At 39.4% G+C, this 16,691-nt stretch overlaps 3 protein-coding genes across 3 annotated transcripts; 1 reads left to right on the forward strand and 2 right to left on the reverse strand.

Annotated features, from left to right (window-relative positions):
- Nucleotides 1–2,166: 2,166 nt before the first annotated feature.
- Nucleotides 2,167–8,257, forward strand: LOC102700233 (protein IQ-DOMAIN 32). Its single transcript, XM_006652905.3, has 6 exons — nt 2,167–2,473; nt 3,930–4,646; nt 4,729–4,899; nt 5,313–5,357; nt 5,441–7,046; nt 7,914–8,257. Exons 1-6 carry the CDS (start codon nt 2,369–2,371, stop codon nt 7,931–7,933), a joined length of 2,664 nt encoding a protein of 887 aa, XP_006652968.1. The 5' UTR covers nt 2,167–2,368; the 3' UTR covers nt 7,934–8,257.
- A 1,644-nt stretch (nt 8,258–9,901) lies between these two features.
- Nucleotides 9,902–15,155, reverse strand: LOC102720518 (zinc finger CCCH domain-containing protein 30). Its single transcript, XM_015836734.2, has 4 exons — nt 14,564–15,155; nt 11,357–11,566; nt 11,145–11,269; nt 9,902–11,062 (listed from the first exon to the last, which is right to left on the reverse strand). Exons 1-4 carry the CDS (start codon nt 14,621–14,623, stop codon nt 10,081–10,083), a joined length of 1,377 nt encoding a protein of 458 aa, XP_015692220.1. The 5' UTR covers nt 14,624–15,155; the 3' UTR covers nt 9,902–10,080.
- Nucleotides 15,156–16,007: 852 nt separating this feature from the next.
- LOC107304040 (PHD finger-like domain-containing protein 5A) lies at nt 16,008–16,340 on the reverse strand. The gene has a single exon (XM_015836121.1). It carries the CDS (start codon nt 16,338–16,340, stop codon nt 16,008–16,010), a length of 333 nt encoding a protein of 110 aa, XP_015691607.1.
- Nucleotides 16,341–16,691: the final 351 nt, after the last annotated feature.

Here is a 16,691-nt window from a genome sequence, read left to right on the forward strand (position 1 = left end):
TTTAAATTTAGAATTAATTTTATTTTTTTATCGTAGTTTATTTTTTACTCTTTGTCTTTAAATACTTCAAAACATGTATATAAAACATTTATTTATAAATTATTTTTATTTTCTAAATATATTGTTTGATTTTTTAATAAACAACAAACTGATAAGAGGCCCGAAAGAGCTTGTTAATGCTCGCACCAGTGGCGGTACTAGCGTGGTATTATCTCTGTTTACGTAAGATGTTTGAAGATCATTTTGCTTGACCTTTTTCTATGCTTTTTTGGGGTGACTCACCAACCGACCCAGCAGTGATCGATGACAGAATGGTACGAACAAATCAAAGTCGTTGTGTGGTATTATCTCTGTTTACGTAAGATGTTTAGTTTTTTTAACGTTTGATCATTCGTCTTATTTAAAAATTTAGTATAAATATAAAAAATGATAAATCATGTTTAAAGTTCATTTAATAATAAAGTAAGTCACAAGCAAAATAAATAATATTTTCATAACTTTTTAAATAAAATAAATGGTCAAACATGGTAAGAAACAAATCAATTATTTTACGTTATGAAATGGAGCGAGGAGTAAAGACAACGATCGAATTAGAGATAAACTCCCAACATAACCTATTAGTTCAGCACAAATCAGCTACCGGTTCAATAGAGCATGGCTTGGCTTACTGGTAGAACTCAACAAAAGTATTACCAAACAAATTGTGATTAACATTGAGCGCTAACCAAACATAACCTATATAGGCTAAACACGATAGGCTTATGGTTTATAGGGATAAACACATGGTAGAAACCTTAATTGAGGTGGAAACTTGTGTAGAACCCCTAAAAAAGGTTGTCTTTTTTTTCCCAAAAAAATCCCACAAATGTATGGGATAATGTTACATGTTGACATGAAAAATCTTGTCTAGACCTTAACTTCATTAAAACAAAAAAGTTCAGACTAGAAAATTGTCTTGTTGATTTGTTCAGCATTTGTTATTTTTATCTCCCTAAAACAAAGTTAGGATCGGATTACTGGACATAATTTTTATATGATTATATAACATCATCTCACGTACATGTGGGTCGCCCTGTAATTTAGACAATTTTTTGGCTGAGGTTTACATGTTTTCATTTTGCCTACGTTTATGGTCCCATAACATATTTAGCTGGTATATAACAGGGGCTAGAAGACTAATGGGGTGGTTATATCGAACATATAATTGGAAAATCTTGCATTTTGTTTTTGTACATTTCGCGCGCGCTATCTATCCGCATGAATCATGTTTGATTTTCTTTTGGCACTGTGAGTTGTCCAAAGATAGTAAGTTTGTACATCAAAAGTTTATACATCTGACATATTTTAATTCATAATCATAATTTCATATGCAGAATGTTTTCATATTAAAAGCAATATATACATAATTTTCATGTGCTATTTTTTATATAGAGACAATGCCTCACATTAGAAGTAGTGTCTTCTGTCTTACTCTGGTGAACATGTACGCAACATCCGCGTGAATTGTGTTTGATTTTCTTTTCGTCACCATGCTTTGTTTTGTTTTCAGGCAAATTTTCACAACAAAAGTTTATTTCTCCAATATTATCCAAACCGTGACTCAGAATTAATGGGTGATTGTTTGATTTTTTTTAGAAAAAGGCAAACATCATATCATAAGTAAAAACTAATTTATGAATAAAACTTTTATATACGTGTTGTTAGCGATCTAAAAGCCAAATTTACAAAATAAAATAAAAAAACTTAAATTTTATTATAAATTTAAGGTCAAAAATTCAAAATTTGGTACATGAACATAAATAGAAACAAAAAGAATAGGCTAAAATATTCTTGACCAACAGCACTACGTATGAAATTTCTACGTAAAACTCTCTGAAACAACACATCACATAATGGAACATGGGATGAACTGAACTCACGTGTGATGTAGGTGTGGACTTGAAAATAACAGTAGCACAAACAAAAACAAGTCGCAATAGCCCAATGGAGTCTCTGTTACGTATCATCTAATTAACCCTAATTAATAAAAGAAAATAAACTAAAGTAGAGAAAGCTGCATTGGAGAAGGGAGAAAAAAAAAACAAAGAAGGGGAGAAAGTAACAGCGGCAAGGTAGGGGGCGGAGGGAGGGCCCGAATCCTCCGGAATATAAAAACTGCAAGCAAACAAGCGGAGCCGCAGCAAAACGCAACGCAAGCAAAACCAGCACAAAGCCAGAGAAGAAACAAGGCGCAGCTCCCTACTCCGCTCCTGTTCGCTGTTCCGCTCCAGACGGCGCACGCGCGCGCGGCAGCACTGCGCTGCACTCCCTGCACTGACTGAGGCCGACGCGGCGGCGGCGGCGGCGGCAGCTGCGAGAGCGACGCCCGATGACGAGGTCCAAGAACGGGTGTCTCAAGATCCTCACTTGCGCCGGCGGCGGATCCGACCCCTCCGCCGGCTCCGACGCCGACGCGGACGACCACGTCGACGAGGTACTCACGGCGCTCTCGCCCCTCGTGCTCACTCCGCTTGAATGCGCCGGCCTTCCTCGCCGCTTTTGCTCGCCAAAGGCGTTTCTTTTTTTCTTTTTTCGAGAGCTAGTGCGCTTGTTTTTAGCAGATCTCAGTGGGATGCGTAGGGTCGAGGTGCGGGCGCATGCTGTTTTTGTTAGATCTGGGTTTGATTCGTGATCGTGAGCAAGATGCAACCAGCAAATTGGGAGTTCTGCTGGTGATCCTCTGCTGTTCCACACGCTCACGAGCTCATTCACGGGCTCAATTTTTGTTTCAATTTCTGTAGTTTTTTTTTTTGATTCTGTTGCTGCATGGCTCTAGCTGCTGCAGCCGTTGCCATGTCGAATATGGCTGTTATTCTTGCCGCCCTGAGTCCATGCAGGATGGCAGGAAGGGATCTGATGTTTATCTGCTGCTCAAAGTGCCATGCTTTTTTTATCTTTTGCAAGGGCACTCCCTGTGTATGGTGCCTCTCGGCTTGTTGCATGATTGCATCTGTTGTTCTCCTCCTCGGAGCTGAGTGTTGCTAGCTTTGTCCCCCATGATTTGACACTTTGGTTGTAATGTTGAGCTGTTGATTACTGTTTCTTCCTATCGAGAATCTTGGTATCTCAGAGTGGGGAGGAGTTCACTGGAAACTGGACCAACTCCTTTTTTTCACCAATTGGCTGGAAGCTGCCTGTGTAAAATCTCTATGTAAAATCGAGAAAATCCTCTAATTAGAGGAGAAGCCGCACCACCCTGTGGTGAAATGGGATCTGGAATTTTAAGGGTTAGCCTAGCGGATCCGTACCAAGTATAGTGAGAGACTGAGAGTAGTTAGCTCTTTTTTATTGATATTATTGCAAAAAGACAAAAAGAATCGCTGGATCAGTGGTGATAGCTAACAGCAAACCAAATGTATTTTTTTTTGCTAGGATTCTATGTATCCACCTACAATTATTAGAAGTTATTAGCAAATTGAAAATACTCCTGGTTAAGTCGTGTATGGTGTAACCAAGGTATTATCTAAATCATATTAGCTTACTTCCTTTTATAGTTTACTGAACTGGTATTTTTGGAAATGATTATTATTGACGGATAGATCTTACCACTAAGGCACTATCAAATTTTGGGCAAATTTATTTTGAACCGGTGCATATTCAAAACGAAGCGTAACTAATAGAAAATAAATCAATGCGCGCGATGGAGTTTATCTGTCACTGCCTTCTTTTTTTTCCTTACTCACCAATTACATTTTGCTTCGTTAAATGAGAATCATGTTGGTTGTCTGCATTTCTGATACACTCACTAGTCATCATTGGCTACATTTTGCTTCTAACATCTATTCTCTAGTTCATCTTGTGTGAGAAAGCAACTAGAGATATATATTTTTCTCTTTCTTATATCACGTAGATGAAACATGCTAATGACCGGTAAATGTTGGCTTTTACAGAACAAGGCCATATCAGATAAAAGCAGATGGAGCTTTCGTAGGAGGTCTACAAGGCACCGTGTTTTGAAGAACTCTGATATATCTGAACCTGAAACTCTTAGTTCGAGCAAAGCAAAAGCTGAAATTGCTCCAAGCAACATCTATTCTTCAACATACTCCTATGCCTCAGAGAAACCTCTGCATCAAGAGAAACCAGATGAGAAAATTCTGCATCAAGAGAAACCAGATGAGAAAATTTTGCAGCAAGAGAAACCAGATGAGAAAATTCTGCAGCAAGAACCTGATGAGAAAACTCTGGAGCAAGAGAAACCAGATGAGAAAATCCTGCAGGAAGATAAACCAGATGAGAAGCCTTTGCATGAAGAGAGGGCTGATGAAAAACTGACAGAAGAGTCACTTGAACAGCCAGATGACGAACCAATTGAAAAGCCAGCTGACCAGATAATTGAAAGGTCAGTTGAACAGGCAGCTGAAAATATAACTGAAGTGCCGATCCAAGAGCCAGCTGAAAGGATAACTGAAACTCCAGTTGTAAAGCCAAATGATAAGGATGTTGAGGAACACGCTGAAAAGACGGATGAAAGTACTTTTATTTCATCAACTGAGGTGCACCAGGAGGAAACCACCTCTCTTTTTGATAGAAGCTCTGCAGACCATCAGGAAGATCATTCTGAGGCTGCTGCTGATGTCATTCAGTCTGGCATCAGAGCATACACTGTATGTTGCATCCTTCCCCACTGTATTTGCTAAGTATTTCTCTGTTAGTGTTCTTACATTATTGTCATTTACCTGACTGTAGGAAGAACAAGAACTACCAAATGATAAGGACCTTGTGAAACTGCAAGCTGTGATACGCGGGCATCTTGTTAGGAGGCAGGCTGCGGAATCATTACAATGCTTGCTTGCCATTGTTAAAATGCAAGGGCTTGTCCGGGCTCGTCAAGCACAACAACATGGAGGGAAGTTTCAGGTGCACACTCATTTAGACACGTATGATATAATTTACGTTTGTACAATATAAACTACTACTCCTTTAGACACATATGGTATAATTTGCATTTAGGCAATATAAACCATTTTGCTGCCAGTCAGTTGAGCCAGGCTTACTAAATTTAAAGTTTTAAGATGTTATCTGCAGTCTGATATTTTTTCCCTCCCCAACCCCAAATTACTTCTGCTAGCAATCTGAAAGCTGTCCACCTCTTGTTGGCATCACAAATTTATTTTTCCTAAGCTGCATTGATTGGATATCTATCATCTTGTTGTCGAATTCCATGCGTGCACAATCATGAATTTTGGAGCCTTTTCCTCTGCACTAAACATGTAGATAATCATTTTTTGCCACATAGCAACCTTGCATTAACACAACATTTGTTTTTGCAGGACACTTCAAATGAGAAATTACTTCATAATGGATTTGCTCTCAAGGTTAGATGAAAGAACCCTTGTTAACTAAGATTGTCATACCTTAGTCTTGGTTATATTATCTCATGTTTGTTACCTTCTGTCAGCTCATGGACAGCATGTCGACTTCAAAATCCATTCACATAAAATGTGATCCTTCTGAACCTGATGTTGCATGGAAATGGATGGAGAGATGGACATCCATGATTCCACCACACAGTGAGGGTCATTTGCTAGAGGATAGAGAAACCAATGAGTTGGTGGATGAAAAGATAGAAGATACTCAGCATGAGGAAGCCCTTCCTTTAGATTCTGACATCTCTTTCCCAATATTAGTGCCTGATGATGTGGAAGAGACACTAAGGCCATCTGAGTCTTGTGCTCTGGAGGATTCTGCATGCGTCCCAGCTATAAACTCTGGAACGGAAGTTGAAGATGTTCCTGAATCAGAGTTGATTGAAAAGTCCAATGAAGATGTTGAAAAATTGACTGACCCGAAGACAGAGAATGTTGTGGAGCAACATTTGGAGGTATCTGGTGAAGACTCTACTCAAATAGCTACATCAAGGGAACCCACTCCTCTTCCTGAAAAACCAGAATCTTCCTATGATGATACTATGGACACATATAAAACTGAGCAGACATTGGAGACAGAAGGTAAAAGGTTTACGGCTAAAAAGGCATGCAATCCTGCGTTTACTGCTGCACAGTTAAAGTTTGAAGAGCTGACTTCCAATTCGACAGTCAGTAGGTCCAATAGTCTGGATGGGGCAAGCAAATCAAAGGTGCACACTCCCCGTTCACAAGACAATTCCTCACCCAAGCAAAATAATGACACAAGCATACCAGAGAGCTCAGTTGGGCATGATCCTAAAATTGTACTTGCTGCTTCAGAATGTGGAACTGAGATCTCAATTTCCTCTACACTTGACTCCCCAGATCGATCAGAAGCCGATGGTGGTGAGATTGTTCTGGAGATAGGATCTCTGGAAGACAGGAACCATGTTGCTGACAATGCTGAAAAAGACACCAGTGTTATGCATTCTGAAGTGAACACGTCTGGAGGAATCGTCCAGCCAGAAAAGGAGGAAGAACAAACTGATGACATCATTATCCCTGATGTTGCAGTTGATCCTGTGCTTGTTGAACAACCACATCTGGGACAAGAAAAGCCTGATTTGCATGACGAACTGGAAAAATCTGTAGGATCTTATCTGAAGTCACCTGAAGGTACTCCCATGAGCCGAACCACCTTTGCTGAATCCCAGGGAACTCCATCAAGTGAGGTCTCTGTTAACACCAGAAAGAGCAAGAGCAAAAAGCCCAAGCCTCTTGTAAGCAAGAGATCACTAACTAGTCCAAGCAGCGATTCTGTGGGACGAAGCAGCACGGATAACTTGTCAAAGGATTACAGACTTGGGAGGCGAGACAGCTCAGGCAAGGTTAAATCTGATCTTGTTGATCAAGAACCTGGCATAAGCAACAGCACTCCCTTGCCAAGTTACATGCAGTTTACAGAATCTGCAAGGGCAAAGGCATCTGCTAGTGTATCACCAAAGTTAAGCCCGGATGTGCAAGACAACAATCCGAGGAAAAGGCATTCTTTGCCCATGACTAACGGTAAGCAAGATTCATCTCCTCGCATGCAACGATCATCATCCCAAGCTCAGCAAAATGTGAAAAGCAATGTTGCTGTTCCTCACAATTCATCTGGTAAGTACACACAGTTCTATTCATTTGCTACTGTCATCCTATGATCTGAATCCAATTAATTTGTGCTTGGAATTTTAGTTTATGAAGAATTTGTAATAACTACCAGTTTTTCTCAGGTTCACCGTAGCAACAAACTTCTCAACTTCTCATGGTCTATATGTTTACGTCATTAAACATTTAAACTTTATTCTAACTAGCTGATTCCCCATGCAATTTTGCGCAGGCCTAGTTGAATCAGATTTAACATACAACTTGTAGGTCATATTTCTATATATGCAACTATATTTTGTATATAATTGATCTTAAAAATTATGATTGGATTTGATATACAATTCTTGTTTACCGTTTTTATAGATACAGTTTTATCCTGTATACAATTTTGGTCCATCCACTGTCTAACGGTGTGATTCTCTCTGACTAACCTCTAGAGCATGGTGGCTCTTTTACAAGCTATCTTTATAATATAATAATAGATATTCAGGAGGTCCACCTTTAGCCTTTTGTATACTCAAGTTATTTTTGGGGAATTGCATCACATAAAATCAAGATGAACATGGAAGTGTAGCGTTTGTTTATTACTACTAATGGGCCTTCCCTGAACATTCCCGGTTATCTGTGAGTGCTTTTACTGGTGTTGTACTGTTGGCTGTTATTGACAATGCATGTCTCCCTGAACATTATCGTCTGTCTGTGTTCTCACATTGTTCTTTAGTGCTTGCCAAGATCTACCATTGTTGTAGTTGTATTGCGTTACCATCTAATCTAATGAACCACATAGAAGAATACACCACGGACTGTATTTCCCATCATTGGTGTTATGGTGTACATTAGTACATATATCTCTAAACAAAATATTCTGGTTTGCAGATAGGAGATGGCATATATGATGAGTGCGCCTAGCAAGAGTTTTTAGCGAGGTGCCATAGAAGAAGCATTGTTGATGAGATGACTGAGATTGTGCTTGTTTTCCCTCCGCACTCCACTCTCTAATTCGTCAGGTTTCTTTATTCTTTGTTGGAATACTTGGTATGGTTGAAACTTGGAAGAAGAGCAGCAGCTCTTATAATGTACATTTGTTGGTACTCGGTTTGTGTTTATTTGACTGGTAATGGATGAATGATTTGTGTGTGTAATATATCTTGACTTGTAATGCAACAGCGGGTCTGTTATATTTGCCAATATTGAAAGTTCATGCTGGTGTGGAGTGAGAATTACCTGTCTACCGTATGAACTTCAAGTTCAACAAGAAATTGGATTCCCTCCTTGTGTCTTCTGTTCAACCCATCAGCGCACGAAAACAAAATTCCTCCGTGCTAATGTACAGCAACTTTTCCGACTTTACCTACTCATTCATTTTGAACAGTCACATCTTTCACTTAATTTCTCAAAATACTTCCTTACATTAATCAATTATAACAATCTCAATGAATCACATACTACCCCATTGGTCACTGCTCTTGGATGAGAGGACCTTCCCTCCCACCGGCCAGGCGGCCACCGGTGAATATGGGGAGGGGTGGGAAGTACTTTGACATATGGGTAATACTTCAACCTTTTTTTTTATGTTTTTCATATAAGCTAAAATTTAAATTTATATCTCTAGATTTAGAGTTGATTTTAAATTTTTTTAATCATAGTTTATTTTCTAACTTTAGCTTTTAGAGAGCTAAAAATACACATATATAATAGTTTTTATAAATTATTTTTCGTTCGCAAATGTCGTTTCTTATTCCTTAAATAAGTCAAAAGATTGATATTTTTTCTATTAACTTTTTAACGAGATTGACGCTGAGGTTTCATCTGTGTTTTCACTTTTTATGTTTCTTTTTTGACTTTTGAGTGTCACGAAACTTTACGTAACCGTTATGTAGAACGAAAATTAGGTCAAATCACACGTACCATGTTAAGGTCTTTTTGATTCAAAGGAAATTTATAAAAATTTTAGAAGATTTTATTCTTATAGAAAATTTTCCTACAAAGCCCTTTAAATCAAAGGAATATACCCTATGAAATTCCTATAGAATGCCTCTTCCCATGCAAATTTTGAAGAAAATCTAACAAGAGATACAACCTCATGTAAAAAAATCCTTCTTTATCTCTACTCAAATTCCTATGTTTTTTCTGTGGTCCAATCAAACGGTCATTCCTATGTTTTTTTTCTTTAGTGTTTTATAATCATCTGTTTTACACCTACATTTCTGCTAGAATACTATGTTTTTCGTAATCCAAAGGCCCTAAATGAACCAAGGAGTATCCATACGTGGTTTTACTGTTGAGCGACAAAAATTAAACTCGACTATACGTATCTGGCCATATGGGCCGAGATAAGTACACTACACGTGGTTGGTCGGTGGCTTCATCACTGCCAAAACAAAGGCAGGTCTTTTGCACTTTCTATACAGAGCGCACTTTTGTTCAATCTAATTTCTGTGTTCAGATTCTTTGCTTGCTGACTTTAGTACTAGCTTTGAGATGAAATGGCAACTGTACTACTAGCTTTACCAACTGCTTCTCCTTGTCAACTACAGCCTGTATGTCATAATTTGTCCTAATCTTTTATGCCTGGCAACCAAAGTTCAGGACCTGCATCAATCTGCAGGCAAAGTGAATCTGCAAACGCACATATACTACTTGGTAGGTAGTTCCCCTTTTCCCTGAATCACTTAATTATTAGTAGAAGGATGTAAGATAATGATCAATTGATCTGTCCTTTTCATGTAAATTTCAACAATCTGAAAGAATAACGCAAAACTTAATGTAGCATGAGAACGTAACATGAAAGCAAATCACGAATGCACAACTATGACACAACCAGAAACCGATTTAGTGAATTGAAAACGAGAGCAGACTAATGATTCATTAAAAATAAATCTGACCACCAATCAATCATGAAATATTTTGCTTTCTTTCAGAACATCTTTTCTCGACGAACATAAAAAAGAGGCTACAGGATGCGCTAAATGACCGGAGTAATATTTACTGATCCACGATGGATGAACCAAAGAAAAGTCAAAATTTAAATAGCAGCAACAGCTCAATTTCGACCGCCTATTGCGTTGTCTAATTTTATTCTTTTTGATCCCTTTTGCTTCTGATCTTTCCTTGTTGGGGCGGACGCATCATGTAGAAACGTGCAATTAGCACCGTTCCGACAACCCTTTGGGCCGTTAAAGTATGCACAAGGTTTCATTGGTCTCACCTTGGCATCTCTGCTCACCATAGAAGCACCATTGATGCCATCCACACCGCCATTTTGGGGAGGACCAGGTTGACGGTACATACCAAACTGCATTCCATGCTGCTCAAATGGATGTTCCTGTCTCTCCCCTCCATGCTGATGGATGAGAGTTTTGTAATAACCTATACCCCTCGCTGGGACGCTTCCGTAGTTCATTGCTGGGCTTGAACTTGGCAGAGGATTCATATCAACTGAAGGAATGGTTGAAGGTAACCGATTCATCATCGGTGGTGGAGGTGGCAGAGTAGGGTTCGTACTGTGGAAGGTTCCCATATGATCAGAGAAGGGGGCAGGAGCATTTGCAGTTATTTGGGGAGGTGGGATTGATACTGATGGGGAAACAGCAGAACTACTAGATGATTGTTCAGGTCTAGTTGGGCCACATTCTTTCATTAACCTCTCAAGTTGTGAAGGATCACTTAGTATTTTGAAGAGTAGATCCTTGTCAATCATACTCCCATTTTGATTGCTTTGTACTGTTTGTATTATTGCACGGGCTGCAGCCTCCACATCAGGCTGAATGGTGATTCCAGAGCTTATTGCGCCAATGTATCCACAGGGTTGCTGTTGCTCAGTGGTAATAGGAGTCTTTGAAACTCGTTGGGCATTAATATTCGCAGAATCATACTTATCTGATAGCTGGTAATTGTTTGGTAGATCAAGGGGTGGTCCTTCTAATTGATCTGAAGCATCATCATCTTCAAGAGGGATCAAAGGAACCAACAGGGTTTTTGAATCATCAAAGTGTGAATCTTTCACATCAGAAGAAAGAAACGGGCTGTATTGAAAAAACAAATCAATATAAGAAGCATTATGTGACACCAAAGAATTTGTTATAATAAAAAAATAAGTGTGCATACTTGGGGGGGATGTTTGATGGACGTGGGTAAATAGCCTCGAGCACTCCATTTATTCTCTCATTTTGAATTTCAATCTCCTTGCTTTCTTCTCCAGAAACGATGTGCCAATCTTGGTCCAACAATATCTACAATCAAGAAAGTACTGGAAAATTCAGCGATCTTGAACTATCTTGACATGCATGCAACACAACAGTCTAACTTGTGAACCTTACATGTGGGGGGCATTTCCACCTAATTAGAGGGATTTGAGATATGTCAATTTTAAGGTTGTTGCTCGGTGGCAATGACTCAAAGCCTGGAGGCAAGGAATCATCTGCACTTGGGCCAGCTGCATGCAGTAACCATGAGCCTTTTGCTTGGAGATTATCCTGCGGTCTTAATCCAGCTTGAGAAGGTGAGTCCTCGGACAGAAACAGCCTTACCTGAAATATTTACAAACACACGATACAAGGTTGCTCAGTAATTTATAATGCTTTGGGGAGAACTGAGAAGGGAAAAAACAACAAATGACATGAACTCAATTTATTCAGAAGAAAACAAGCAATTAGGTGATTACTATATGAAGCATTCTGTGAACCAACAAACAAATTCAAAGAACTGAGTCATCATATATCAAGAGGACTATAGTGTGGGCTACAGGAAGGTTTCAGCTCAGATTAGGTTTGATTTTCTGATGATTACCAAAATTGATACTTAAAAATGCTTTCCAGTGTCTGAAAATACCAAAAATGATTGAGGGTTCAGAATATTTAGGCATGATAACATTGTGGCAGTCGAGTTACTTTCAATGTTCATCACTTGCTCACTACCTACCTCCTCCTGGATAGTTAAAACCATTGCCTATCATCCGGTAAAAACTAAGGATTGTTTATACCTTCATGTCACTTTTACATATCTTGCATACCTATCTAAGAAAAGAAGAAAAACTAAACAATTCCCTCTTAAATGCCATCTCAGGGCTACTCCAACAGTTCAACTATTTGTTCTTTTAATTTTCCTAACATGCATCCTAGAAGCTAGAAGATTGCAGAATGCCGTATGAATCTACAAAATACAATTGTTGACTAGTTTAAAAATGTTTTTAAAGGCAATACATGGCAAAAATACTATGACCATCCTTCAAAATTCGTGAACCAAAATGGCAATCTCTTGCTATTGATACAATCTATTCACAGTAGGGCTAAACCATCAAACAAATTTATTTTCGTAATCTGTACAAATTAGACACTGAAGGTCAATGTGAAGTGCCAAAATCATCAACTTTCAGATTATATATCTATGATTTGACATGTTGCTGAGTCAAATCCATATTAAGATTTCACGATGTCACAAAATGATGCTCAGTTGGATCAGTTACCAGGTAGCTAGAATCAAGATTTGAGGTAAGTATTTCTAAACATGAATCCTATGTATATCTGCAACCGACATATCTCACAAACAGGGAATACCTAATACATGAATACCAATGCAGTTGATAATTATTTGGATTGGCAATAGGAATTTTGTTAAAATTGTTGATCCATTCAAACATCAACGCTGAATATCATTATAACACTAGGAAGAATGGTGCATGTGAAAGGGAAAAATTAGACTCATATTGGTGTGAAATGCACTTTCATACGGTTATACTTCCATACATACAGTGGAACAATTTTGAGCAAAACGGTCATGAGTGCCTGAGTGGTACATGGAGCCAATGTCTGGGCTCATATATGACACATATATGACAAAATAGCATGATATCATTATTTATACAAAAAACAGTGAAAGCCACCTGTGGCCATTCAAGGATGCTTGCAGACAAAACAAGCACCTGCTTAGTTACTGCATATCCTGAGTACTTTATTTCGGTGAAATAAATGCTTCAGTATCTCGTGAATTTATTGTGGAACTGATGAATCAGTTAAGAGGTCACACTTGGTACATCGAAGCATAAAATGCTTCAAATGCCATATAATCCATCGAATATTTGTTTCATGTCTTAATTTTCATTCTTCAAAGTCATGTGTTAAGTGATATCAGCTCCAAAAAGCTTCATATGTTAATAATTATCTATTGATCATTGAATCCTCCAGTGCACTTTGAATTCAATCAACAAAGTTTATTACAGTCATCAATGTCAGGAGATGGTCAATGTAAGATGATGTGGCCCGATTAAATGTTTACATAACCATGGCCACACCCCACAATATCATTCTTTTCAAGTGCAGTGCTACAGTTCAATTTGTGAACCCAAATTGAAGCACAATTCAATATATAATACCACAACAGCGACACTTTTGAATTACTTTTGTTGGTACCCTATTAGCACATTAGAAGATCATTTATAATATGTTTTAATAGACAAAAGTGAGTAACAATTTGAACCTAGACAACAATCACACGCTTCAACTTGATGTCACACACCCCAATATATCATAATCCTGAAATATTTCTATTGTATTGTCAAGTTAAGGTAAAACAATTTATCATTTTTGCAAGTTGATATATGCAATGTAATTCAAGTTGTAGAGGAGAAAAATGAGATAGATCTCAAATACACATCCTATCATGCATCCTTATGATGACCTTTGTTGTTTTGCACTAGAATGACTATTGACAGTCCTATGAAGGTCCAAACTATTCATGTTAAGGGAAGTGCTTGCTGCCTTTTAGTGTATAAAAATTCAGCATTACATGTTAACATTAACACAGAAGTTGGACTAGACTCCTGAAATGAAATGTATAAAAAAACTAAACTGGAATTATGAACAATTCCATTTTAACTACACATTATCTGGGTATATAATTTGAATAGACCCGTAAATCATGTAGCTCTACCTCTAAATAATAAGTAGATAAAATCCTTTGGCATTCTCAATTAAGATTAGATAGCTAAATATTGCAAAAAGTGATAGTTAACATGCAATAACCACGTTCAACAGGTATCATGTGGTGATTGAGTGTTTCAGCCGTTTCATCGTACTTTGTTTCATTATCTAATATCTGCGTCCAGTATGTACTACGTTCGGCAATGATATTTGCAGGGCTTGCCCCCATCTTTTTCTTCTTTCGCTGTAAATTCAGCACAGAAATTCTGCATCATTTTGGCAGAATGAAATCCACCTTAGTTGATTTTTTCTGCTCATTGTTTGAGCGCAATCTGAAGATAGAACGTTCGTGTTTTTTTCGAGAAAACAAAAGAAGTCATTACTATCTGATGTGATCTTATTTAACGCGGAGTATGTGAAAAAAGCAGTGATCGAATCCCAAATCTAAGCTAAGGTAGAAGGCGAGTGAGCAGAAAAAAGAATCTCAAACGACGAGTACTCGTCGGAGACGAAAAAAATCTTCGCAAAACAGCGAGATAGACAGGGAAGGGAGCGCGAAACAGTGCATCCGTCTCCTCGCCGTGGCGGCGGCAAGTTTTATCACAATACCTTGCAGAGATTGCCTCCGGCAGCCCATGAAACGCGCCTGGATCGCCTCGACCCCATCATTACTCTCCACCCCAAAGCAACCAACCAATCCGAAGCGAACCGATCCGATCTACAGCGCGGGAAACCCTAGATAGGGGGAGGCGAAGCGATCGACGGACGGGCGGACGAAGGAACGAGCGGAAAAGCCGACGGGTTCCCGACCCCGAGATCGGGTTTCCGCCTCCTCCCTCCTTCCCTCCCTCGCCGTCGCTCCGGTGGCGCGGGCGGGCGAGTCCGTCGGCGGCGGCGGCGGCGGCGGCGGAGGCGGAGGGGCCGAGGGGGAGGAGGGTTGGATTTGAAGCGGAGGAGACGCGGACGGGAGGTGGTGAAGGCGGATGGGCTTCGCTTCGAGTCGCGTCGGCGGCTTTTGCCCTTATTATTTCTTCGCGTCGATTTGCATTTTTTTCTTTCTCCCCCCTTCTTTTTTTTTTCTCCTGCGTTTTTCTTCGCGATCTCCCACTCTCTTTCCGCGCTATTTTAGGGCGATTTGTTTAGCGATTTTGGCTGAGGCTTCCCGACCTTTGCGGTTTTGCGTGTTTACCATGTTACCCACCCCACCCCTCGTCCGTCGCGGAGGCAGGCAGAGGTCCATGTGCACGGTTTCCTTCTTGGCTCAATCATGGTGACCGCGACCGTCTCGGTCTCGTCGTGTTCTTTTTTAAAAAGGATTAATTAGATTTAGATCAGTGTTTCCAGGAGACGTTTCAGATTACAACTCGTCATCCATCCAACCAGGATAAGGACTGATCGATAACATATGATCAGGCTCGATTAGGTCCATGATATTTCCTACCACAATCTATCCTTATTAGCTATGTAAGCGACTTTTATCGTATTCTTTGTTTGCATATCCCCGTTCTGAGTATTGTAAAAGAGACAAAGGTTCTAAACACCAGATACTTCGGGTGCAGAGTATCTTGCATCACCTATCTCAAAAAAGCTGCATCAAGAATAATACTCAAAAAGCCGAGAATAAAACTTGAAAAGCCGATCCTATATTCCTACTACTACTACACACAAGTATAATCATGATGAGGTAGCCCTGCATTCTCAGCTAGATTTCAACTTGAAGATTTCAAGTATTATTGTTTCCCGCTTGACAGACATATAAGGTCGTTCGAACAGCTGAAGCATAGTATAGAAACAAGGCTAAAAAGTATCTCAGTTCACGTTTCATGTCAACAATCATGGTGATTAACATCAGGTACGTACTGCATATGCAGCCTTAAAGAATCTAGACCAGTTCATAGAAACAATATTACACTGAACATCAGAGGTTCACTCTCATATTAGTATCAAAGCAGACCATGAATACAAAGATGTTGCCTTTAAGTACTTAACAGCCTTATCACTGTGACCGAAAACACAGCGAAGCCTAATGGACCAGACATATCCGTCTCCAAGATCATCTTTTCTTAAAACCATACTTCTTCCGTTCATAGAAGAGATCGGTTTTGGCACTTCCAAGATTGACAATCTTGGGACATCCATCTCGGTCCTTCTCTTGCTGAGTGCACTCCTTGCAGTAGTAGGCATCTGAGATGCCGACCCCTCCACAGATGACACACCTGCCCTGGAATGAGCCATAGTTGCACTCATCACAGACTCGGACAAGTGTACATGGGCGCACATAGGAGTCACATATGACACACTTGCCATCACATTTCTCACACAAACGACCAATAGCAATGCCAGGCTGCTTTCTGCACATGATGAGATCAGGATGATGCTTTGCCATGGCTGTCAAATACTAACCTGTGGAACCATAGCAGAATGCAATTATAGATCAGGATGCTGGTCTGTCAGTAACAGGAATAGCAAACAGAAAAAAAAAATATATCTATACTACTATTCGGATGTTGGTTGAACAACTCTACAATCTTTGCATATAGCATTTGTCCAGTGAAGAATTTAATAGGCAGATCGACAGAACAATTTCTCAAATAATAAATACTCGTGAAATATTAGTTAGACCTCAAACTTTTAGTTAACCTGATTGCAACCAGGCCATTCCATGGACTATAGTGCTGCAATATGCAACCAAGGCACCAAGTTTGGCATACTAATTTACTGTTTTACTGATAAGCTG

The sequence above is a fragment of the Oryza brachyantha genome, chromosome 4 (assembly GCF_000231095.2).
Source record: "Oryza brachyantha chromosome 4, ObraRS2, whole genome shotgun sequence".
NCBI classification, from domain to species: Eukaryota; Viridiplantae; Streptophyta; class Magnoliopsida; order Poales; family Poaceae; genus Oryza; species Oryza brachyantha.

Excerpts from the sequence above, each read along its gene's own strand:
- LOC102700233 (XM_006652905.3), top strand. The coding sequence starts at position 2,369 with ATGACGAGGTCCAAGAACGGGTGTCTCAAGATCCTCACTTGCGCCGGC. Across the intron at positions 5,358-5,440 it reads ATAATGGATTTGCTCTCAAG|CTCATGGACAGCATGTCGAC; the intron begins GTTAGATGAAAG and ends ACCTTCTGTCAG. Across the intron at positions 7,047-7,913 it reads TGTTCCTCACAATTCATCTG|ATAGGAGATGGCATATATGA; the intron begins GTAAGTACACAC and ends TCTGGTTTGCAG.
- LOC102720518 (XM_015836734.2), bottom strand. The coding sequence starts at position 14,623 with ATGATGGGGTCGAGGCGATCCAGGCGCGTTTCATGGGCTGCCGGAGGC. Across the intron at positions 11,567-14,563 it reads CCGGAGGCAATCTCTGCAAG|GTAAGGCTGTTTCTGTCCGA; the intron begins GTATTGTGATAA and ends TAAATATTTCAG. Across the intron at positions 11,270-11,356 it reads GGTGGAAATGCCCCCCACAT|ATATTGTTGGACCAAGATTG; the intron begins GTAAGGTTCACA and ends TCTTGATTGTAG.
- LOC107304040 (XM_015836121.1), bottom strand. The coding sequence starts at position 16,340 with ATGGCAAAGCATCATCCTGATCTCATCATGTGCAGAAAGCAGCCTGGC.